The following is a 26,105-nucleotide window of genomic DNA, read 5'->3' on the forward strand; positions in this document are numbered from 1 at the left end:
TCCATCAACAACTAATAACATTTTTAAAAAAAGATAAAACTGAAGGTTTTTAATAAGTTTCATTTACACATACATAACCATTTTTAAGCAATATAATCATGGTTTCCTAGGCATTGACCTAGTATGTTCCTCCAGTTACATATGCTGTTTTATTAAGCAATGTGACCTTGAATACTTCTCTGCTTCCTAGCCTTTTGTGTTTTATAAAATTCTAGTTTCACAGATTTGAGTCTCAGATGGTATCCTCATCCTTGTATTGCTCATATTTCATATCCTCTGGACTCCTGGGACAACTCCCACTTAGGGATATCCATCTGAGTTTTGGGCCCCCATTGTTTCTCTCAGCACAACTCAACACTAGACATTTTTTTCTGTTGCAAGACTCAAACTATTTGTTTAAGTTGGTGCATATTGTCCAGATACCAGGTTTTATATACATTGTAAAAGCTTTAAAATAGAATATAGTATACAAGTATAAGATAAATATGTTTTTCGACATTTGAACAAAAGTTTAAAATTAGGCCTTATACAGGATATCTAACAACCAAGTGATTTCCATAAGAAAGTTAAATCTGATTTATATCATCTTAACACATAGTATTGTATGTACCTTTTCTAAAGGAGGAACTTGAAATAACTTGACAGCTTAGGTTCATTACTCAACTTTTTTTTTAAGTCCCTACATTTCTTTAATGTTCAGTTTTTTTCTTTTCATTATGTATTAGACAGAAATAGCTATCCTAAACTGAGGTTTATAGAGAACTAGAGAAAAATGTGTTTTTGTAAGTTGTACCTCAGGATCCTTGGCTTCTCAGTCAAAGCAAATGTCCCATTTTCCCTAGTTTTGTTTCTAGAAACTGGATCAAATTTACCCTTTTTACATATAACACTTATATGTGTATATTATTCATCTCTTTGGAGACTAGTTTTTTTTTTTTAGACTCTCTGGTAGAATATAATTAGAAGAGAAAAATTATCTTCATCATTACTAAAGATCAGAGATTGGGTTGTTTTGCTTTTTTTTTTTTTTTTCTTTTCTTTTTTGGCAGTGCTGGAGATTGAACCCAAGATCTTGCCTAGCTAGGCAAGTGTTTTACCACTGACTTGGGTAAAGTCTCTAAAGTTTTTGCTAAAGTGACATACTAAAGATGAAAAAAAAATATTGATACCAAAGCATTTTAATATTTACATTGCAATTTCTCTTGGAGAAATTTTGTTTTTATATTGTATTATTCATTCATTTTAACCCTTTTCTTCTATAGGTCTCTGTTTTTTAATACAGTACATAATTTTAGGGTTTTTGCTTTATTATAATACTGGAAGTAATTCTGGGGAAGAGAAGAAAATGAGAAGTATCAAGTCACTTTTTTAATTCTTTTCCCTAACTTATAAGCAAATTTAAATGTGTCTGATGTGACTGGTTATTTTCCCCTTATTTCCTCCTGTTAAACCCTTTCTCACAATTCCCTTCTTTTTTCTTCTTCTTTTTTTTTTTTTAACTTTTTCAAAGTCCACAAAAAAAAGTTGCTATATTCTATCCAGCTCTGATTTCTCTCCACCAAGGGATGAAAAGCTGTTCTCTCAAACTCAGTAGGTAAGGAAAGCTTCCCCAACCTGTTTTCTCTTGTTGTGTCATAATCTGTCATCCTAAAAGTTCTCAAAATTGGATTTGAATATATTTATTTTTCCAGTGCTGTGAAATGCTTCTGCATGTAGTCTGTTGTGATTTTTTGTTGATATTGAGTTACACGACAAAAATTCAGCCTCACATAAATGATGTTTTTGGAAAAGGGAAGCTTTTTTAGTAATTATGGATATTTTCCTTTGATACTACACCAAAACTTGATAAGAAGTAGTTTCTTTTTTTATTTTTTGTAGTTGTTGATGGACAGCATGCCTTTATTTTATTTGTTTCATTTTTATGTGGTGCTAAGGATTAAACCCACTGCCTCACACGTGGCAGGCAAGTACTCTGCCACTGAGCTACAGCCTCAGCCACAGTAGTAGTTTCTTAAATGTTAACTGCAGCCTGGTATCTAAAACCATGTCAATGAACGTCTCCGCTACATTAAAAACCATTTATCTTCCTTATACTTTGAATTTCTTTTACAACATTATAAACTGGTCATTTGGGACATACTGGTTTAGTGAGTTGTACAGATTACAGATCTCCCAAATGTTGACTTAGTTCGTTGTATAATATTTAAAAATCACATGTAACATCATCAATGATCTCATCCGAAAAGTCTTCAAGTATTGGGCAGCTGTCAAGCTTACTGTGACAGGTACAAGTTTTCCAAAATTTTAATTTTCACTTGAAAGCTCAAATTTTATCATTGGCAGCAAATCTTGTCACTTGTTTTCCTTAAAGTGACAGGCTAACTTCATTTTCTTTTCGGAAAATGTCTGAATAACCATAGTCTGCATGTCAGTCATTCTTTCAAGTGAAAATGGCATTCTATTTAAAAAGTGACTAGTTCAGCTTGCAACTCAAAGAGTTGCACAAGTTCTTTTCCCCAAGACAACCATTGTACTTCAGTATGCAGCAGCATTTTTTTGTGCATCCTTCCTGTTTCCTCACACCAAATACTTAAAAGTTTTGCTAACTTGAGATAAAAAATTCAATAGAAGTAATTTTTACTGCATTATTAAGAACAGTCTTAGGTGAAACCAGCCTTTTCTGATTGTTTATTCTTTTTTACTGAGTTTGTGGCATTAAAGAACACAGTGAATACAGTTGGGTACCATGGCCTTGGTAGCACTCTGGCATCAGCAGTTTTATACACCATTGCTTTTGCCATGTAAATGAATTGTAAACACCAATTTAGTAAAAACAAATGCAAATTGCATTTTAATAGTATTAAGAAAGTAGTTAACCTCATTTCACCCTACTTAAAAACTAGTAAGTTATCGGTTATTCGTTTATGGATCCTGAATGAAAACAGACTGGATCAGAGAAAAAGGACTTTATTAGTTACAGCACAACAAGCAGAAGAACATCATATCTGCATTGCTCACACCTTGGGATAACACATATGGACCCAGAGAGATGCATGCAGATGCAGTAGGTTACAATGTAATAGAGGAACCCTTTATGTTATAGCTAGCACTAAACAAGCTTAGTCTTTGTCCAAGGGTGATATTATCTCATCTTTCAAGTTTCCTCTCTGCAAGCACAACCCTGAGAAATGTACAGGTAAAGATTAGTCATAACCTTATATTATTAATATGTGAAGCAAAAATGTGCAGAGACACTGAACCCATCTCAGATATCCTTTTCCCATCATGGATCCCTTGAAATAATCTTGAGACCCCCAGGGATCATGGACTATATTTTGAGAACCACTGGTATAACTATAATTTCCTCTTAGAAAAATCAGGTTGCCTTTTTCTCAGTAAGATATTACTTACATCCTACTGAAAAAAAAATGTGCTAAAAATACCCTAGCATCTTCTCAGGACCTTTATGTATGCAGAAGATTGTAATGCTTACTTATCAGTCCTTTTCACATTTATTGGATAATTTGTTGTTTTATACATTTATACTTTAAATTATGATACTTTAACTTAGTAACTTATTTGTATCTATTATATTAAATCCAGAACAAACTGAATTTTGACTCTAATCTGTTAAAAGACAATGTGGAGGCTGGAGATAGAGCTTAGTGGTAGAGCATCTGCTTAGTATGCATAAAGCCCTGGGTTTGACTCTCAGCATCACCTACCAAAAAAAAAAAAAAAAACAAGAGGAAATAGGTATCCACCTGGTACATTGCCTAATATGTTTTACAAAACTATAGACCTGTGAAATGCTGCATTCTGTGCTCTCTGGTAATTTTTTAAAGCATAAGAATTATATGTAGAATCTGAAATCAGCAGTAAGAGAGCCACTTGTCTTTATTTAATCACAGGATCTCTAGCTAACACTTTTCCCAGTGTTGTATTTTAATGTCCTCTTACTGGATTTGTAATCCCTACAAAGACATTACTAGAATTTGAGAGTAGGAGAAAAGAAGACTCATCTAATTTTTCAGTTGTACCTAATGTGTTTCACTTTCTGAACTTTCTTCCTTGCTTAAACCTAATTGTTGGGCTGGCAATATAGTTCAGTTGATAGAGTGCTCGCTTTGCATGCATAAAGCCCTGGGTTCAATCCCCAGCACCACAAAAAAAAAAAAAAAAAAAAAAAACCCTAATTGTTACATTATGAAAGTTGACTTTTTCCCTGGAAGATTTTTTTCTTTGACAGTTAGTCATCCTTCTGTATTCTAGAGTCATAATAAAACTGTTGTAAAGTAGTTTCCACCTATTCCATGTCATTAACCTGTGATTTTTTTTTCTTCTCTGATCAGTCCCTTTTGGAAACACCATAAATCTGAGATGGGTATCTGTTTTCTTTCTTCTGCTGTGTTTATCGATAGCAGTAAGATTTTTGCCTTCCAACTCAGTTTCATCTAAGTAATTCCATATCTGATATATTTGTCCACTGTTCCTTCTACCCCTAATTGCTCTTCACTATTTAGCATTAAGGACAACACATTTCCCTCTACATTTCATCCTAATAATACCAGAGGGGCCACTGACTTGTCTGTATCCCTTATTAAGAGCATCTGGACAATATTACTGCGCTGGATGGACAAGAGGCCATAGGAGATCTCCTTGTTTTCCTTCTTATTGCTGCTAATTGAATATTTTCTCCTCCATCCTCTTTATCTGTGCTACAGCCTGAGAATCCTCATTCCTGCCCCTGGCTCTTGTTTCTTATATTGCTATAAGAGTAAAATGACATCTTTTATATAAAAATGAATCGAAAACTCCTTTCTACTTTTTAATAAATGTCCATTCCTTTTGAAATGAAGATAAAGTTGGTGAGACCCTCAGTTTTGTTTTGAATTTTACTTTTCCAAGAACCTAATCTGTTTTTTGGGATTTCTCCTGCCCTGCATTATTGTTTTTGTTGTTTCGTTTTGTTTCTATTTTTGTTTTAATGCAAGGAAAAATGGCCTGACATTAAAAATAGAAACTGGAAGTATAAACCAGATTTGAGGAACAGGTGGTAATGTGGTTATATGTGTCTTAAAACTTGGTGTTCCTCAGCCAGGGATATAGCTTAATGGTAAAACACATGCCTAGGATGTACAAGGCCCTGGTTCAGTCCTTATTCTCTCTCTCTCTCTCTCTCTCTCTCTCTCTCTCTCACACACACACACACACACACACACACACACACTTCTACAACAGACACCAGAAGAAGTGAACATGATGTATTAGACAGATTGAAACTTTAGAATGGCTAATAAGAGAGAGATTGGGCCTGTTTAGTAGAGTTGATATGAGAATAGATCATATAACTAAAGAAAGGTAGAAGAGGGAAAGAGCAGTGTACCCAGTTCTGAACCTTAGAGACTTTTCAGAGGCTTTTAGAGACTTGTTCCTTATAACCTTAGGAACAAGAGGGACCAATGAAAATACCAAAACGTAAGAAATATCATGTAATTCTGGGAACCAAAAATAGTTTCAAGGAGAAGCTGGTTGGTCATATAAAAATGCTTACAAATTAAATTCCAAATTATGCAGAATGAGAGGTTTAAAAAAAACATTAGATTTTTATGGTGAAATCTTAGAAGAATGGAAGAATAAAAAACAATTTAATAGTTAAACTTCCATTATAACATTTATAAATCAAGCAACATGCAAGAAATCAACCACCTGAAGACTTTGGAAACCAAACTTGACATATTTTGGAGGAGAATAAAAAATGTGAATCAAGTAATTGGCTAAAAATGAATTTCCAGTTTTCCAGAATTTTGTCCTGATAGTGGCCATAGTTGCATGTGGAGGCATAGCAGTAGCTTAAATTCCAGCAGAAAGCCCGCTGTAATTCTTGCTAGAAGAACCAGGAAGGAGAATGAAACCAGAGTAACCATGGTTACTAGAAAGTGAAGGAACCCTAGAGAAAGAGAACCCTAAATTCTGTTTAAACTCATTCCAAATCTCTGGCTCTCCCAAAGCTAACAGGACTAACTGAAAGCAGTTTGTAGTTAAGGTTAACCGTCTGATCTGAGCTGCTGCTCTCCATGGAAGTGAGTTTGGAGTCAGCTAACCAATTTTTTTAATTGTAAAAACAAACATGCCAACACTTTCAGCACCATGTAACATAATAATTACTATGTTTAAGATATGGTCCAAAATTACTCAATATATGAAGAGCCCAGAAAATGTGACCCATTTACAAGAGAACAAATACCAATCCTGAGATGATTCTGAAATTCAAAGTATCAGGAAAGAACTACTACTTTTAAGTTCAGTTCTTTATTAGCAAATAGTTGAATTAAGAGTAGAATTAACAGTAAGATACCCTGTTCTTGTGCTTTTTTGTGTGTGACAGGCCAGTCTTAGAATCCTAGAGCTAGTTTGACTTGGTACGATATGTAAATGTTACCATTCTTTGTTTCCCTCTTTATGCTGGATAACTAACTGTAACATTTAGTTTCTCTAGCAGCCAAGGCCAAGGATTATGGCTGAGTAATTAAACACAGGCAAAAAGGCACAACTTCCAGTCACAACTACTCTATGTGCTAGAATTCAGACAAATTATTTGATCTCTCCAAAGCAAGCTAAGTTTGTAAGCAAACTTTAAAATCATCATGAAGTATTTAATATGTGAGGTTATGTGGACTAAGCTAAAAAATGCATGCAGATTAATTAATAGCTATTTTCAAGAAGATATCTTCTGTTCATCATGGTAATGGTAACAACTTTAAATTTGTACTTAACTCTGGAAAACAGTATGGAGATTCCTCAAAAAACTAAGAATGGAGCCATCATATGACCCAGGTGTCCCATTCCTTGCTATTTATCCAAAAGAACTAAAATCATCATACTGTAGTGATATAGTTGCTTCAGTGTTCATAGAAGCACAGTTCACAAGAGCCAAATTATGAAGTCAGCCCAGATACCCAGCAATAGATGAATAGATTAAGAAAATGTAGTGTATAAACACAACGGAGTTTTACTTATTCATAAACAAGAATGAAATAATGGCATTTGTAGTGTATATACACAATGAAGTTTTACTTATTCATAAACAAGAATGAAATAATGGCATTTTCGAGTTAATGGATGGAATATCATGCTAAGTGAAATAAGCCAGATTCAGAAAATCAAGGGTTGATGTTTTCTCTCATGTGGAAGCTAAAGCAAAATAAGGGAAAGCAGGTGTTGGGATGCACTTTCATAAATATATAGGGAAGATGAGTAGAAGATAAAGAATGGGAGGGAAGGTAGAAGAATAGGAAAGAGGGAAAATATGAAATGATTGTAACAAAATCATGTTATATACATGTATAAATTTGCCAAAGGGGATTTCACCATTATGCATATGTAGGAAGTACCAGTCAGAAAAAAATAAATGAGTGAAAGGAAGATTAGTAGAATAGAGGAAAGAATAAGGGCAGGGTGGAGGGGTGGAAAACTAGGGGTAATGGAGGTTGAAATTAAATTCCTTGAGTGTATGATTTTGTCAGAACAAACCCAAACATTATGCATAACTGTAATGCTCTAATTTTTTTAAAAAATCTTTTTGGTTAAAGAAAAAGATTTTCCCAACTCAGTTCTGTTTAAGCATAGTGTTTAGGGAAACAAAGAAAGGAGTATGAGAAGCCTTACTTAAGTTGGTCTTAACTTACACAATTTCTATTGAAAGGCATCCCCACAATTAATATCTACCTCTTACGAAAATAAATTCAAAAAGAAATATATAGATGGTACTTAATATAAAGTAAAAGACTTAAAAAACATAATTTCAAAAGTATTAATCTTATTTCAAATTAATGTCAGAATTGAAATTATAATAATTGAGATAGTACTGGTAAAAGATTTTACCTTTCTTAAAAAGCATGTTGTATCATAGAATTGGTAGAGATGGGGGGGTTATATTAAATCAGAACTCTGTAAAAAAAACTTGGAAGTAATTAGGGTGTTTAATTTTATTTTTATATTGTTTATTTTTTTGCCACTTCCTTCAGAACTCTGGGATGAATCCCATTTTGCCCTGGAATTGTTCCCACACTGGCAGTGGGTTTGCCTAGCACACTGTGTCATGCAGAACAGATTTTGTTCCATGCAGAAGAGGATTTTGTTCCTCTTGCTTTGCTAGGTTTTCAGGAATGTTAAGGAGGGTGTGAGAACCAAAGATTTTGTATGTCCATGAATTCCTATAGATTAAATACAGTTTCTTTGTATTTTTTATCTTTTGTCTTCAAACTTATTTTACTATGCTTTTATACTTATTCTTATTAAATTTCCTTTCAAAATGTTTTTCTAGTTCTGTTTTACACCTGATTCTTTTCCTTTTCTCCTTCTCCTTAATTTAGCCAAATCCAATGTTTGACTTCATCATCCATTTTTACCTCAGTGTATATGTATGTATAACTGGTAAGGAAATTTTCAACCTCAGTCTGTCCTTTAACATTTCATTCTTAAGTTTCAAAAATCTAGATGATAAGTGAGTCCTTACTTGCAGTTTATTTTTTCACTATTTATTTTAACTTTTCTGTAGTAAATTCTGTCAAACTAGTTATTTATATCATAGGTGCTCACAGTTTATATTTCCTTTACCAATCCATCCTTTTATTACCTTGGTGTATTTCTTGGTTTACATTATTCAAAGTAAGAGCATAATTCACTTTTCTGTTTTAAGAGCATAATTCTGTTGAGCATCATCCAGAAACTAAACAAAAATTGACTATGCTTAGTTGCCTGAACCACCAAAAAGTAAATATTTCTTTGCATTTAAGGCTCCCAACTAAAGTTAAGAGGGAGTCTTTGATATGAGCTCTGGAATAAAGTGATAGGCATTGCTATAGATCAGATACGTGCCATCAAGAACTTCACTTCTTTATTTAAAATTAGCCTTTTAGGGAAGGGAAAGTAGCTCAGTGACACAGTGCTTGCCTACCAGGCACAAAGCCTTGGATTCAATCCCCAGCAATATAAAAATAAATAACTATAGTCTTTTCAAGGTAAAGTTCTTTATATATGAGAAAATGTGCATTATGTTAAAGAGTTTAGTCAAATCGTTTTTTAAAAGTTCCATAAGTCTATATAATTTTACTTTCATTTTTAGTAGCAGCTATAACAAAGATAACTGTAAGGGAAAATATACATTTCTTTTTTTGAGAAGTTGCTATATACCAAATCCTGGAAGGTAACCCAAAACATTTTTTTCCTTGTAGTGTCGGGGATCAAACCCAGGGCTTTGCACATGCTAGGCAAGTGGTCTTCCTCTGAGCCACATCCCTAGCTCATTTTCCATTGTCTTTTCATTAAGAATAAACCTGTAGTTGTATGCAGTGGCACACACCTATAATCCTAACAACTTGGAAGGCTGATGCGGGGAGATTGCAAGTTTTTGAGGCAAGGCTGGGCAACTTAGTGAGATCCTGTCTCAAAATAAAATTTTAAAAAGGGGGGAGGGCAGGGGAACTGAGGATATAGCTTAGTGGTAAAGTACCCCTGGATTCAATCCCCAGTACCAAGTAAATAAATAAACAAACTTGAGCCTGTATGGTTACACACAACTATAATCAGAGATACTCAGAAGGCTGAGGCATCAGGATCAAAAGTTTAAGGCCAGCCTGGGCAACTTAGTGAGATCCTGTCTCAAAATAAAAACAATAACTCAGGGCCTGGGTTGTGGCTCAGCAGTAGAGCACTTGCCTAGCATGTACAAGGTCCTAGATTCAATCCTCAGTACCACATAAAAGTAAATAAATAAGGATATTTTTTAAAAACATAACTCAGTAGTAGAGAGCTTGTGTAGTATGCATGAGGCCTTGGATTCGATGCCCAGCACAGCAAAATAATAAGTAAGTAAATCTGGTTTTAGACTAACAAAATATTAGTTTTTCTCCTTTTTAAATATTATTTCATATTAAACAACATATATTTTTATAATACCTAAAGTTGAAGTTTAAATTGATATACACTAAGTCAAAATTCTCTCAATTCACATAAGAGGAAATTTAAGGAAACATTTCACAACATCCTCCAACTGTTTCAGATGGGTTTATCTTAATGGATTTAGTTGAATGACTTTTCCAGTGCCATACTGGATGTGTATTTGACATGTAAAACTCATTTCAGCATTCATTCTACAAGATTCACATTTCCAAACTGGTAGTTGGAACAGCTTATGATGTTAAGTATTTTAAGTTTTAGTATCTTAATTCATTTGTTGAATGATGTAGTGCTTAAAATCTAAAATAATATTCAAAAATTCTCTTGCATTCTTATTTGAAGTTAAAATAACCTCATCTTCCTGAAGTACAGGATCCACTCAGATAATATTTGAGAATAGAAAAAAAAAATTTAAATATCTTTTTCTATTTACTTACTCTGAGATGCTCACCAAACAGAGGAATCTTCATTAAGTGAGGTAATAGCATCAAAAAGAAAGTCTGAATTTCTAAGAAAAGTATTCAAGTTGCCATTGACTTTTATCAGTCCTAAATCCTTTGAAAAATAATTTTTTGTAGTGATAGATGGACAGCATGCCTTTATTTTATTTGTTTATTTTTATGTGGTGCTGAGGATTGAACCCAGTCCTCATATGTGTAAGACAAGAACTCTGCCACTGAGCTACAGCCCCAGCCCTGAAAAATAAATTATTGTCTTCAGAAAGTTGTGTAAGACTGCTACAGTGGAAAATAACATCAATATGCTATACCCATGCTAAATAAACCCTACTTCAAAACATCTGTCAGGGGGCTGGGGATGTGGCTCAAGTGGTAGCTCGATCGCCTAGCATGCGTGCGGCCCGGGTTCGATCCTCAGCACCACATACAAACGAAGATGTTGTGTCCGCCGAGAACTAAGAAAAAATAAAAATAAATAAATGTTAAAATTCTCTCTCTCTCTCTCTCTCTCTTTCTCTCTCTGTCCCCCTCTCTCTCTCACTCTCTCTTTAAAAAAAAAAAAAAATCTGTCAGGAAACTGCTCGCCTTTTTTTTTTTTTTTTTTTTTGGTTTGGTTTTGGTTTTGTTTTTTTCCCAATTAGCATGTTAAGAAGTCCCTTTTTGAAATTTTTTTATTGGATGCCACTCTGATTTTTCATTTGACATACATGAGCAGATTAATTTAGTATGAATGATAGAAGGTGTAGATATTGCTTAGTATAACCAGTAATGCTTTTCTTAAGTAACAGAACAAAAATAATAGTAAGTAGAGCTATGTTCTTTACCTTCATGGTTCAGGAGGCCAAGGCAGGAGGATTGAAAGTTCAAAGCCAGACTCAGAGCCTTTCCTTAAGTAACTCAGTGAGACCCTGTCTCTAAATAAAATACAAAAACAGGTTGGAGATGTAACTCAGTGGTTAAGTGCCCCAGGATTCACTCCTCAGTACCAAAAAGGGGGAAAAAAAAAAAAGAAAAAAAGAAAGAAAGAAACTAAATTTAGATACTTCATAGAAATCCCTAAGTGAGTCTTCCCTTTACCCTCTGCCTGAACACCCAGGGCATTTTTTTACAACAAATTTACACACACTAGTTATCAAATCCAAACATCACAGAAGTGAATTGGCACCAGTTAATTTACTAAGCCAAACAAAAGTTTATTATTCTTTTCCAGCCTTTTCTTTCGCCTATCTTCATCTCCACTAGATTTTAATGATTCTTTAACCTTTCAGAAGCAGTCATTCCTAGTTTCTGTCAAAATCAGAATTGGAAACTAGGATATCATCTTTACCACTTTCTGTAATACATCTTCAGTTTTAGGCTAAAATTACAAAGTAATTCTTTTTGGTTCTTTCTAGGTCCTAATAAAATAACATATTAAGAATTTTTAATAGTAATTTTTCAAAGGAAGCCATTTCATTTAATATAAACACTTCATTATTATTTAACATATTAATTGCCAAATAATTTTATTCTCTTTATATCTGCTCTGACTTTTTGATGTGGTTTTAATAATATAATCTATTTAAAAGTTGTTTTGTCGTAGTGTCCTAAGTGATTGGCTAGCTATAAAATGTTACCTCTCTTCCTGTCCATACTAAAATCTGTTAAGTGTTGTAATTGTACTTAATGCCAAAGAATAACCTTGTCTGCCACTTTTAAAAACAAACTGTGATTGTGAAAATGTCTTCTGACTACTTTTTAAAAAGCTCAGTAAAACAGTTTTAGTTCAGAAGGCGTGGCCTAAATGTTTGCTAGACAGAGTATGCAGCAAGAAAATGATCTTTTTTTTTACCTCAATACCATGATATAATATATAAAATCAAATTGTTTAGATTGCCAACATTTTATTTTACTAATTCTACACTACTGCAAAATAATACTATGGTGTAGGGTATTCATTTAGGAAAAAGTCAGGAAATGAGAGCAATATATACTAGAGAACATGTTAATTTTAAGAAAAACAAACTGAAATCAAGTCTTTGTCATCTTAGAGGACAAATAAGACTCCTAAGATATTCAGAGCAATCTTTTGAAAAGCAAAATTAAAAGGGGAAATACTCAGGTGATAAAACAATTAAGTAAAAATTGTCATTTTACTAATAGTGACAGTGACCTTAATTGAAGAAGATCAAAATTCACCAAAGATATGTCCTCTGGTTTGGATTTGAATTTGAATTATATAGTTTGGGCTGAATTATGATTATATAATAGCCATTCTTCAAATCTCAGAATTTGTTAGTTTGTAGCTTCAGAAAGTACACAAAGATTTCTACACATATTTAAAGACTTTTTAAAAATCTGAACCATAGAATATAAAGTATTACAACATGTTCTTTAGTGTTGACTTTTTCCAAGATCAAAACAATTGTAATACCAGTGTAAGCCACAGGGTGGGAGTGAAAGGCAAGAACTTGTATTGAAGCAGCTTAAATGTATAATTACATGATCTTTATAAACCTTAAAAATGCTTGTTAAATAATAAGTAGCTGTAGCTTGGTTTTATTTTTTCTTCCTCTTATTACAGCTGCATTCCTTAGCAAAGAACCTACAAAAACAAAGACATTAATACATATAGGCCATTATTAGTATTATCAAAAGGAGTTAACACAAAGGTTTCACTCAATTTCTAGTCATATGAGGTGCTTGGTATCACAGTAGCAATTTTATCAATAATTGAATTTGTGAAATTCCTTGAATTGCCAGTACTGAAGATAATAATTGAAGAATTACTATCAAATTACCAAAATGCTTCATGCTTTAAACTTTTTATTTTTATTTTCCTTTCTCCTTTATCTCATTTAAAGAAAAAATTCTGTTGGGCATCATAAGCTATTATATATTTTGTGTATATATGTACACTCCCTCAATTTGTTTTTCAATGGAGAAGATAAATAAATGTTCCTTTGTGTTTTCTGTTAACCAAATCTCGTTTGAGTTTGGAAGCAATTTAAAGTATGATCATTTTTTGTGTCTTTAAGGTGAGAAGACAAGAGGTTTCTTCTCCTAGAAAAGAAACTTCACCAAGGAGTCTTGGCATTCCTTCATTCCATGAAAGGTAGTTCTGCATCCTTTTTTGCCAGCTCTTAAAAATTACAAATTTTGAAATATGCAGTACTTTATATTTATATATATATTTTAATTTTAGCAATTGTAAGAAAACAACTCTCTTTTAGAACTGGAAGAAACCAACCAAGGCTCCTACACGTTAAAATGACCTAAATAAGTCATATAGTTAATAGTAGAGCTAGAAGTAAAAGTTGAATTTTCTAAAGTTCTGCTATTTCAATAGACCATGTATTGTGGTCACATTATTTTATATGGATGAATCCTATTGTGAACCTTATCAAAGTGAGGAATATTTCATAATTCTATTTATGATGTTTACAGAGAAAAAAAGTCTGTACATTGAAGTTAATGTGTGAATAAGCCAGCATTAATGTGATGTGTGAATAAGTAAATATTCTGATCTACACTACATTTATGTATTAGAACTTTTAATTTAGCACTTATTTTGTGCCTGGTTCTCCAAACATTAGAGTTGCTTTTGGGGACATTTTCTACAAATTTAAAATAACTTTTAACATTTCTTTAATTTAGTGGTACATAAAATAGTGGTATGTAAATTTTATTATGATAAAAAATATTTGGAGTTAGTTTACATTTTAAAATATTGATTTGTTTTTAGGGGTAATATAGAGAAGACTTTCTGGGATCTCAAAGAAGAATTCCATAGAATTTGCATTCTAGCAAAAGCACAAAAAGACCACTTAAGCAAACTTAACATACCAGACATTGCAACTGGTAAGGTTTGATTTAACTTTCAGTCATTTTGATTATGTTGGTTGAATTCGTTTGAATGTGAAATATTTGTGAATGGCTTCTTAAGTGCTAAGGATCTCCATCTTACCCCACACCCACTTATACTTGAATTTTGTGCTGTATTAAGTTCTGTAATGTATTATGTGCTGTAATTATTGGCTTTTTTTCCTCTCTATCTTCATTATACAAAATATATATAGACTGAATTGAATGACCCAATTACTAGTCGGCTTAATTAGAAATCCCATCTTAAAAAAATACAAAATAAGTATAAAATATGCCTCTCAAAGTTTTTGGTTGCTATTTAGAGGTCATATTGCACTTTAACTCATATGTTAGTAAGCAGCCTTGAAGAAACACTACCACATATGAGCTAAGTAAAATGATAGCATCAAGTTTGTTTTTAACTTCTACCTAAAATTACATTGAACTCTATGGATAGTTTCTGATAATTTGGTTCAAGAATGAAAATGTAGTATGCACATTTCCTAAGGGCCATTTCTATTGGAGGCACAAAAAAATAAACTTAGTATTAAATGCAACTTAAAAGGAATATCTATTTTACATATGTGTTGCTGTGTGTTATTTAAAAGTTCTGCCCTTCCCTAAAGTCCCAGACTGGTTTAGTCAAGTATTAATAGCAAAATACCAGAGATTGAGTCTGATAACAAGCACTTCTGTAAACAAAAGGAAAGTAAACTGATCATTCGTAATGATAAATTCTCTTTTACCCTTGTGAGTTATTCTGCAGATAATTCCCAAGTGATGTGATTTACAGTTTTCACTCTGAACGATACTGCAGCAATACTGACTAGCACCCCTTTAATTAAAGATCACATTTATAGCTCTAACATCTAAGCTGTTTAAAAATCATATTACAGTCAAATTTTGCTTTCTGCAACTACTACATTTTGTTTTCAGAAAAGCTATACAGTATAGTGAGGAAGAAACAAAACAATCTCTATAAATAGACATAATTTGTTTCTTTCCCTTTCTTACCCCTACATCCCCCAAAAGAGCTCAATTTCTTCATCTTAATTTTTGACATTTTCATGAGAAATTGATCTTTGGACAGACTAAAGATATTGTGTCTGAAGTAAATATTTTTATTTAAAATATGCTAGCTACGTGGAGATGTAGTACCTAGAATTCATAAATATGCTTTGTGAACATCAACATCTTATCAAAACATTGCAATGGTGATATATTCTTTGCTACACAGAGAACATACCCCATTATCAATGGCTTAATACTTTGACCATTTTTAAATTGCACAGGTCTAAATCTGAGTATGTATCTGTCAACTAGAACACTGGGTGTTTAACTTCAATTTCTTTCCTACTAAAACTGCTTCCTAGCATTATTCTTATGCTTTATATAACTATGTCACAAATAATAAATACAACATTATTCTTGAAATATTTTAGATATTTTATGCTAGAAAATTCACTGACATTTTGTTTGGTCCAAATAGAAACCAAAACTACTGCCCTAACAGTAGTAGATCAAATGGGAAGAAAGAAATAGGAATTAAAGATACCTATTTAGAGTTTTCAAATATGTATTCTACTTTGAATGAAAATATAGAGGAAGTATTTCAAAAATGATTTGTATAATAAATCTGGAAAACAGTATATTTAACAATATCGTTCCTATGTTATTTTTTGTTAAAATTTGATTTTTACTTTTAAAGAACTGAATATTTATTTGTTTTAAAATGATGAGTTAATAGAATTATACATTTCCTGTTTATTACTTTATTTTTTCTATTCACCCACATATGGCAATAGTCTTGAGAAAGGATAAAGATAGAAATGTATGTTTAGCAAATATGTCTTAAGGAAAAATTGTGTTTGATCCAAAGGGAGGATCCTATTTCATTGGCAATTAGGAAAGAAGAATATATAGGATTAGGGATTACAATCGGGATTACAATCGGGTAAATTTTTTTTTGTCAATATTAATGGTAATTAGACTGAGAAGTAATATAATGAGTAGCTGTACTCAGAATTTGGAAATTTTTTGCATCTTGCTTGCTTTTCCTTCCCTGAAACAGACAAAATAGAAAAACTATTTGCTCACCTCAACATGGTTCTCTGTATGGTGTCAGGATGACAAGTATTTTCATGCAGCTCATTTGACTTTTAAGTTTTCTAAGCTCAGATTTCTAGTAGCCTTAGGAATCCTGGGTTTAAATCTCCTTTCAATAGATATTTACTCTCATCACATGAGCAGATTAACTCAAATTATTTTAAGTGGCTGAAGTTGTATACCAGCTAGCTGTGCTAAAAGAAAATATCAGCTTTATTACAGCTGTTTGATTTCTCCGTGTTTTCTTTGCAAGGGGGATAGGTCAACTGCAAGGAAAGTAATTCCAAGCACTTTTCTGTCAATTTGAGGACTCCTCTCTATATATAGAAACCAACATGTTCAATTTAGCATAATGGTTCCGAGTGAGTACAGACTCAAGTTTAAGACTGCTTGGGTTCCAGTGCCAGATATACCACTCACTAGCTGTGTAGCCTTGGAATTAACCTTTCCATCTCCCAGTTTGTTCAGACATGAATTGGGGATAATAATAGTGCCTACCTTGAGATTATTCTGAGTACTAAATGAATTAAGACACATATAACAATTACAACAGTGCATGGCACATGAAAGGGCAATTAATGTTAATAGTTGTTGCCATTAGCAGCAACAGCAGATTCTAAAGCATTCACCCGGATCTTGTGAAGATCATTTAATAAGTCTTTCCTCCTTCTCAGGTGTTACAGAATTTGATTATTGTTTCCTAGAATTTCTTGCCACCCTCAAGTCTACTGTCAGGAAAAATGACTACTTGAGAGTTAATGGACTGTTCAAGAACCTTGGAGTCAGAGAAATCCAACTAAGCAATTGAGCTTGTTTTCAATTATAGTACTCTTAGTCACAGAGTATGTAGTAAAGTAGGTTATTATTCTAGACTCTGTGAAGAAAAGAATACAGATTCATTCAGAATTCATTTATTGAGGGCATACTGTGTGCCAGGCACAGGGCAGGATACTGGACAGGAAAGTGAGAAACAGAACATAATTTAGGACCTCAGAAAATCTACTGTAATGGGAGAAAGAGAGGCATCCATAGAAATATAACACACAGTGTTCAGTCCTCAGGGCACCTAAGAGTCATGGGAGAACCATCCAGAGAAACTAATGTCTAGGCTAAGATATGAAGAGCAAATTAAGAGTTGGGCAAAGAGAATGGGAAAAGACAGGACAAATCAGGCAATTTGCACAGCATGTGAGGTCCAGAGACAAGAGTATGATTATTTTGGAAAACTGCACAAAGTTCATTACATGTGGAGTATGAATTAAAGTGGGTATGGTGAAAAGTAAGGATGGAAAAGGTGACCAAGGGGCCAGTTTTGAACAATTATAAATGCTTTTCTAAGACTAAGGGTTTGGGGAGTTTTATTAGGAAGATAGAATGACCAGATTTGAACTTTAGAAAAATTATTTTTAGAAAGAGGATAGAAGGGAAAGTTGCAATATAGAGAAAAAAATTGAATATGAGACAACTTTAGAAGCATGGAAGCATCTCAAAGGTTGTAATAATCTAGTAAGAGGCGATGGTGTGGACGAAAGAGAAGTAGTAGGTATATGACTGGATGACTAAAGAAGTTGGTTGCATATCATATCCAAAGACAAGATATCCTGTGTCAGAATGTGCTTTAGCAAAGGATAGAGAGGTGTCATGAAACTATAAAAGTCAGAGGAATACAAAGGAACTGACATTTGTTAGATGGCTACAAACATGGATAGAAACCATGCAAGGTGCTCAGTGCACCCTATTCACTTAAACCCACATCACTGTGACTGTACTCAGTGATGTACAACTTCACTGGTAACAATCTTTTTTATGATGCTAATTTTTTTAAATTTTTACTATTTATCCACTGAATAAGAATACTTACATTACCAAACTCACTGCCCTCTTAAAATGACATTGTGGAGCACAAGTTAACTTTTTCTAGTATCTGAGTATCATTAACATGGGAAATGCTTTGATCTTTGTTTTCTTTTTGTATTGCAAAATATAACTCTTTTTGATCTTATGTTATTAGTAGTGGTTTCTGAGATCTTACATCTGCATTTTTGTTTTTCTTGCCTCCCATGCTTCCAGCTCTTATTGATTTCTTTCCTGCTTTAACAACTCATACCCCCTTTTAATTTGCTGTTTCAAACCAGCTATGAGCTAAAGAAACATCAAGCTCATTTGAATAAATCTAAAGTGAGAATAGAACTTAATTCATTTATCTATGGACTTGAAGCTCTGACTCCTCATAAGTTCTTTCTTTCTAGTTTTTGATTATGTCCTATATAGCTGAATTTGTTGAATAACTAGGGTTTTATTTAGAACTACGTCAGCCCTGGTGCCTACGTGATATCCACAACCCCTTTCCCCTTTTTTGTATGAGAAAATCATACATTCACATGCGGTTTTCTTTACATGCATCCCCAAATTGCATCTTTTGCCTCCATCCTCTTCCTTCTTCCCAGCCTCCATCACTGCTCCCTCATATTATTGAGAGCAGGATTATTCAGAGTAGACAAAGGCTAAACTGATTAATGAGATACTTAGTTACACAGTGATATTGGGGGGAATAAGTCATCTAATTCATGTAGTAAATAATAAATTACTTAATTTACATATATATATACCTAGTAAGTATGTTCCCTTTTAACAACTTAGTTGTCTAAGCAAGCTCACAGTTGCGGTTTTGGATATTGACAAAATGTTTAAATGTATGCGCTATAAGCAAATGTTTTTTTAAGTGTGGAGCAGTGTAACTGTGAACAAAAATGCAAAGCTCACAGCAAAAGACCTAGGAAAAGACAAAGTAGTTAAACTGTTACTAATAAGCTTGTTCTACTTCACCTGCTGCAGGCCGATAATATTCCTATGCAAGATGGTAGCAATGTAAAAACCCCAGTTGTTTTCAGTTGCCATAATAACCAAAAGAAAAAATAATACTTAATAAGTTCAAAGCTGATTGAACAAATTTTTAAGAATGATTTGAATGTAAATGTTTCCTTTTTGTGTTCTTTTTTTCCCCCCAGAAACACAGTGCTCTGTGCCTATACAGTGTACGGATAAAACAGATAAACAAGAAGCGCTGTTTAAGCCTCAGGCTAAAGATGATATAAATAGAGGTGCACCATGCATCACATCTGTCACACCAAGAGGACTGGGCCAGGATGAGGAAGACACCTCTTTTGAATCACTTTCTAAATTCAATGTCAAGTTTCCACCTACGGACAGTGACTCTACTTTTTTGCATAGCACTCCAGAGAGACCCAACATCTTTGGTCCTAGCACATCCGAGGCAGTGTGCCAGGACAAATTTAATATGAAACTCAGAAACAACACAGGAAACTTTCTTAAGACAGAAGAAACTCTGTTCGAAATTCAGGGAATTGACCCCATAGCTTCAGCTATACAAAACCTTAAAACAACTGACATAACAAAACCCTCAAATCTTGTGAACACTTGTATCAGGACAACTCTGGATAGAGCTCCATGCTTTTCTCCTGGAGACCAAAATGCGTTATATGTAAAAACATTCCCACTTCAGGACCCAACAGATGCACCTTTTTCCTCATTGGATTCCCCAGGAAAAGCTATCCGAGGACCACAGCAGGTAACTGTTTTGCATTAACATATTTTATTATGTGTGAACACACATTTTGCCACACGTGCACAGATATGCCTCTCTTTTAGATTATCGGACATCCTTTTGAAATTAATAATTAGCCAAAGTTAAAAAGCTTTCAGTAAAACATGCAAGTCCTGTGTTAAAGGACACAAAATTTTAAAAGATGAATATGCTAAAGCTCTATCATAAAATTTATGACAGATTTTAAAATGCATGTAAGCCTTATCCATATCTAGTATGGTACCAGTTTCTTAGTCTCTTATTCAAAGCTTGTTTACTTGTACTAACAGAATTCATCATTAAATTTCATAATGTGAAATAAATGGTGTTTATCTATTAAAAAGTTTGTATATATCATACTGAATCTTCATAGGAACACAGTTATCTATAAGTAAATTATTGCATAATATATTCCTATTTATCAAAATAAATTGTCATTTAATACTTCTATTCTCAGTTTTACAGTACATAGATCTGTAAGGTTTAATGCTTGTTTTGGTTGCTAATCTGGCACTAATATCGCCACCTAATACATTTTTTAAATAGTGTCTGCATATGTGTGGTTTTAGTCAAATATTTAATGTTTCCAACAAGCTTGAAGACTACTTATAGCCTACCAGTCCACTTTTACTCTCCCTTGTAGGTTCAGATTCTACCACAGAATGATTCTATTTGTTTAAAAAAAAAAAAAGTTATAATGCCTGAGGGCAAATTAAAAATACATAATTGTTACAGTAAACAGAAGCTTATAAAAATACAGATTGACATAAATATCTATATAACTTGCAAACATTTGTTTGATGGTCTCTGCTTTGAGATATTTAATTTTTTTAAACACTTGATTAAATATCCTTTGGCTTTAAGTACTCCTATAGGTTATAGACTTTTTCATCAACATGCAAAGAAGGCAGTAGTCAAGCAGTAGTGTATTTTAGTAACGAAAAAACTAGGCATTGCTGACAAGCCTTAATTTTAAACTCACTTATGTTCTACATTGTACTTTATTTCACATCAGTCTCAGTTATAGTTGTTACTAAATGAAACAGATTAAACAATTTCATTTATTGCAAGTAGAATTCCTGCAGAGCTGTGAACTGTATCAGTTCTAATGCTTGTTACTTTTTTCTCCTTTATCTCTCATGCCTGTTCTTTGACTAGTTAGTCTGTGCATGCATGTTTCAGTAGATGGCACCCTGTATTGTACATTTGCTTTCTATACTGCAGCAAGGGAAACAGCTGGTATGTGATTACAACTTGATAGAAAAGTATTCAACTTAAAAAATGCAGGAGAATTGGTGTTGAGCTATCACAAGACATGGGGCATAAGGTTAGACAATTGATATTTTAGCAGAAAAAGCAAAAAAATTAGTATGATTTGAAGGCCATGTTACAGTTTCGGATTGAAAGAATAGTTCTTAAAATGGGTTTTAAAAACATTTTAGTATTTTATTAGTATTAATAAAGTTCAGGGCTGGAGTTGTAGCTCAGTGGTAGAGCACTTGCCTTGTGTGTGTGTGTGAGGCACTAGGTTTGATTCTCAGCACCGCATATAAATAAATAAAAATAAAGGTCCATCAAAATTTTTTAAAAAATAAAGTTCATATGATGAATTCAAAATTCTTGAGTTGTGGGGCTGGAATTGTGGCTCAGTGGTAGAGCACTTGCTTAGCATGTGTTAGGCACTGTGTTCAATTCTCAGCACCACATACAAATAAATAATTTAAAAATTTCATCAACAACTAATAAAAATATTTTTAAAAAATTCTTGAGTTGTTCATAGTAATAGAAGTGATTTTGGTTACATATTACAAGTTTTTACTTTATATCAATCAGTACTACTAAACACCTATTTTATACATGCAGTTATCATAGCAAAGATTTTAAAACGATCAGCTTATTTTTGTTCCATGTGATATTTCTAACTTTTGTTGAGTCAGTGATTGGGCTCCTAACTAAACTCTATGAAGAGACTAAATCTGAACTATTAGATAGTTCCTACTATATAGATCCTACTGGAGAAGGATTTTTGGAGATAAATTGGCAGTGGAAGATTGGCTTATCAAATTTGGAAACTAAATTACTTATAGGTTAAATTTTTTAAATCTTCTATCTGTAGCCATATCAATTTTTCATTAAACCTTTTTTGTTTAAAATGCAGATAGGAAAATTTGTTTCTTAGTTAGCTCAACTAAATTTTTGTTTATATACTCATGACAATTTTTTTCATAGAAAATATTTTTCTAAAAAAAATTATTTTGCCCCAAATTTTACATAATCTCCATTTTAAATATTACTATATTTCTTATGAAAAGAATTAAGTCCATGTTATTATAAGCCCTTTATACTGAATCTTGCTGCATAGACATATTTTATGTATTTACACAGAGTGTATATCTGTCCAGTAAGATGTTTATAAGAAAACAGGCCATGCTTTTTTTCAATTAGTAATATACTATTTATGTAATAAATGATTGTTTAACTGAAATGAAGGAAGTTAAGGGAATGAAAACTGTCAGATGCTAGACTATGCTGTGTTCCTTTACAAACATATTAGTAATAGGAGCATAAAGGATTCTTTTTAAATTGGCTTCATGGGATGATTCTCCTCAAAATACCAGAATTTAGCTATGTCCAGGTAATTTATGTATGTCAAGGTAAGAAAGATTTTTTTTAAATAATCTATACAGTTAAGGATAGTAAGAAATTTTTCCGTCAACCCCTGAAGGCACCTACTATTAAGCTAAATGCTATATCTCCTCTTTCTAGAAGTTTTTTTTTTTTTTTTTTAAGATAAATGTAGTTTTTGAAAGGCATTTATTTGCTGGTAGTTGTAATAGAGGTTGTTCTATTAAATTATATTTTTTCCATAATTCTTTAACTGGACAAATGTTGACAAGTTTCACTTTATTCAGAAAGAATAAAACCAAATTATTAACTAACAGAAGCAAAATAAGAAAGAATGTATCTGATGGTAGATTTTGTTGAATATTAATTCAAATATTTAAGTTTTTCCCAAAATACTGAATCCATAGAATCTGCTTAGTAGTTAAAAAGAAAAATTTTCTTTTTAAAAATCAAAATGCTGTTTCTCATATATATATGTATGTATGTATGTATGTATATATTAAGTATTTGCTTATCAAAGTAGGGAAATTTACATTGCTTTGGATTAAGCAGTGTAATCACATGTGCAGTGTGCCATGTGTTAATAAAAGCCCTATTACTCAAGATTTCTGTTATAAAATACAATAGAATTTAATTAAAATGTCCTATTAAATATTGACTTATTCCTAAACTACTGCTGTTGACGTAATTGAGTATTAAAAATTGCTTGTGCTACAGTTGCAGTGTTTTTAAATAAGATAAAATTTGGAAGTGTGTTCCCAGTTCTGTTTTTTTGTTTGTTTGTTTGTTTTGTTTTTCGTGGTACTGGGGATGGAGCCCACTCTATCATAGAGCTACACCCCCAGCCCAAGTGATTTTTAATCAGAGTTGGTTATGTCCTTTATGAAAAAGAATTGAGTCATGTCCTCGTGCTAACTCCATGGAAAGGTAATATGCTTTCATATTAGGGAATTTTGTATATAATCTCATACATAATCATTCAAATACTTAAATTTGAAATTCAATGTAAGTTGATTTTGAGTACAAGTAACAGAAGATGTTTTTGTTTGTTTCCTGCAGCCCCTTTGGAAGCCCTTTCCTAATCAAGACATTGACTTAGTGGTACTAAGTGGCTCAGACTCAGAACTGCATATACCCCGAGTATGTGAATTCTGTCAAGCAGTTTTCCCACCATCCATTACATCCAGGGGGGATTTCCTCCGGCATCTTAATTCACACTTTAATGGGGAGACTTAAGGCACACTTAAAAACAGATATGTCAAGTTGTGTGATGATTTGGGGTTATTAATACTACAAATACTTGATTGTAAATTAAATTCAGAATCATTTATAGAAAAATCTAATATCACAGCTATTTGAATTTTTTTCTAATCTTATTTTGTAACTTTTATTATCTTTTAAAAGATCATCTTGTAAAAAAACCAATTCATTGTATTCATGTTTACAGTATTATTACCACAATTCAAAGTGATGTGGCTAACAGAGTTGTAAAATCATAATTTATGTTGTATCAAATATCTAAGCTTATTGCTTGGATTTCTAGTGAGAGCTATTGAGTTTGAAAATGTTGTAAATCTTAGGGGATTTTGTTTTGTTTTCATTTAAAATATTACATTATTTATACTACAAGTAATTTCTTTTAAGTAAATCTGTAAGAGGATAGCAGACAAAATAAAAATCTAATACTAAATCCAAGAAATTCGATGCCCAGTGATAATTATTTAAACACTTTAGATTATTTCTAATAACATATGTGGTTTTTAATTTTTGCTGTGTATACCTATATGATGAAATGAATTAAATATTAAAAGAGTTACTTATGTTATGATCATTAAAGTGTTCTTTGTTCCTGAGGTAAATAAATAAATAAGTCATATTTGTGGGAAGTTTATAAAAATCCTGTTTTCTCTTTATTAGCCTGATAGAAGGGTGATGACCGGATACAATGGCATGTATTACAATGGTACATCACTTTGAATTTTAAAATCATTTTTCAAACTGAACTTTCTAAAGTAACATTTTGCTTTTAATGGGAGCAAATATAAAAGCCTGTGAGGACTATCCATATTTATTAACCTAGATTAATTTAGATTAGAAACGTTAACATTCTTGTTGAGAAAATTGTTATTCATTGTTAGCAGCCTGATTGATGGCCACTGGAAGACATTTGAAAGAGCGGATACCAAATTCAGAATTCTGCAAAATTGTTTAAAATAAGGCTTCCTTTCCTTTTTCTTCCCTATGATTCTTGCATTGGGGATTTATCTTTTCCCCTGGTTTTTAAAAATATATGAGGCATAGCTTCCATTTTATGAAGCAAACATTGATTTGCAGCTCTCAAATAGAAATTTAAGCCTTCGTGAAGCAAATGTTTTAAACTGGAGGGTTTGGAATGGGGGGATTTGAGCAGGCCCCTGTGCTACTGTGAAGAGCCTTAACTTGTGGAAGAATGAGAGTGGTGCCTCGACTTCTCGGGGTGTCAAGCACATCACATTGACATCTTCCTCACCAAGGTGACATGGCGATTATTAGGTATTCACTGTGAAGGGTTCTGAGGCATGTACATCTCTTTCCTTGCCACTGGGACTGAATGGAAATGCCTAGACAATTATCCAAGCCTCTTCCCTTCCCCCTTCCTCCCGCCCACCCAGCCTCCCCTCTCACTCCTCCCACACACAAAAAAAATTAAAACTAAAAACTTCCCAGTGTGTACCAGCCAGAATATAGCACTGAACCTATCTCAGGAAAAGGGGATCCTTTTTACCTCCTTTCTAGAAAGGATGATTCCCCCTCACATAGTTGAAATCTACTAGCTTACCGATAACCAAAAATTAAAATAAAATAAAAACTGGCCCAGTCACTGACCCTTCTTCTCCTGTCCATCCTTTCCCCCACATCCACTACTTTTAGTAAGAACCGGGGACTGTTTTCTTTGGGGTTCCAGCAGTACCCTAAGCTCCAACTTATGAGGCAGAGGCCCTTTTGGGCCAAAGAAGAGGAGTCTCCTGTCCCGCTCTGCAGAGGTGGCACTGGTCTCAGCTCAAGAGGTGGAGTGGGTACCGACCAGGTTTCTCCCTCTGTCTCTTATTACTGAGTCGTGCAGGGGCTGCCTCTTGGCATCTGCTAAGCGTGGCCGGGTAAGAACAGCTCCCAGGTAAAAAAGCTGCACACGCAAAACGCTGAGTCTGAAAAAACCACCCCCGCCGAGGCGAGGCAGTTGTGAGCGGGATGCCTGAGAAGTGGGAGGTGAATGTCCTCGGGAGGGCCCCCCCGGTGCAGCTTTCCCCGGAGGCTGAGGCTTCTGCCAGCGGGGACATCTGCTTTCTTACACTCCAGCCTGGCTCACCCCGCCCCCTCAGCCCCGGGTTGCGTGGTTATTTTACCAACACGGGAGGTGGGGGGAACTCAAGGAGGTAGAAAAGGGGTGGCTGGAAGCTTAGAAGATTTTCTTCCCACTCCCCCCAAGTCCCCTCCTTTCTTCTTCACATCTTTTAACCTTCAAGGTAAAG

The 26,105-nt window shown here is 33.5% G+C and overlaps 1 protein-coding gene across 6 annotated transcripts in view; it reads left to right on the plus strand.

Annotated features, from left to right (window-relative positions):
* Window positions 1–24,444, plus strand: part of Tank (TRAF family member associated NFKB activator) — a 68,659-nt gene extending 44,215 nt beyond the window's left edge. For 5 of the 6 annotated variants that reach the window (XM_026393122.2, XM_026393125.2, XM_026393124.2 and 2 more), the window contains exons 5-8: window positions 13,436–13,512; window positions 14,143–14,258; window positions 19,376–19,956; window positions 23,656–24,444. In XM_026393122.2, the coding sequence (XP_026248907.2) occupies window positions 13,436–13,512; window positions 14,143–14,258; window positions 19,376–19,956; window positions 23,656–23,832 (951 nt within the window). In that variant the 3' untranslated portion in view covers window positions 23,833–24,444. Of the gene's footprint in view, window positions 1–1,510; window positions 1,595–3,135; window positions 3,197–13,435; window positions 13,513–14,142; window positions 14,259–19,375; window positions 19,957–23,655 lie in introns of all 6 variants that reach the window. The other variant, XM_026393127.2, reaches the window with a different exon arrangement.
* Window positions 24,445–26,105: the final 1,661 nt, after the last annotated feature.

The sequence above is a fragment of the Urocitellus parryii genome, chromosome 1 (assembly GCF_045843805.1).
Source record: "Urocitellus parryii isolate mUroPar1 chromosome 1, mUroPar1.hap1, whole genome shotgun sequence".
NCBI lineage: Eukaryota > Metazoa > Chordata > Mammalia > Rodentia > Sciuridae > Urocitellus > Urocitellus parryii.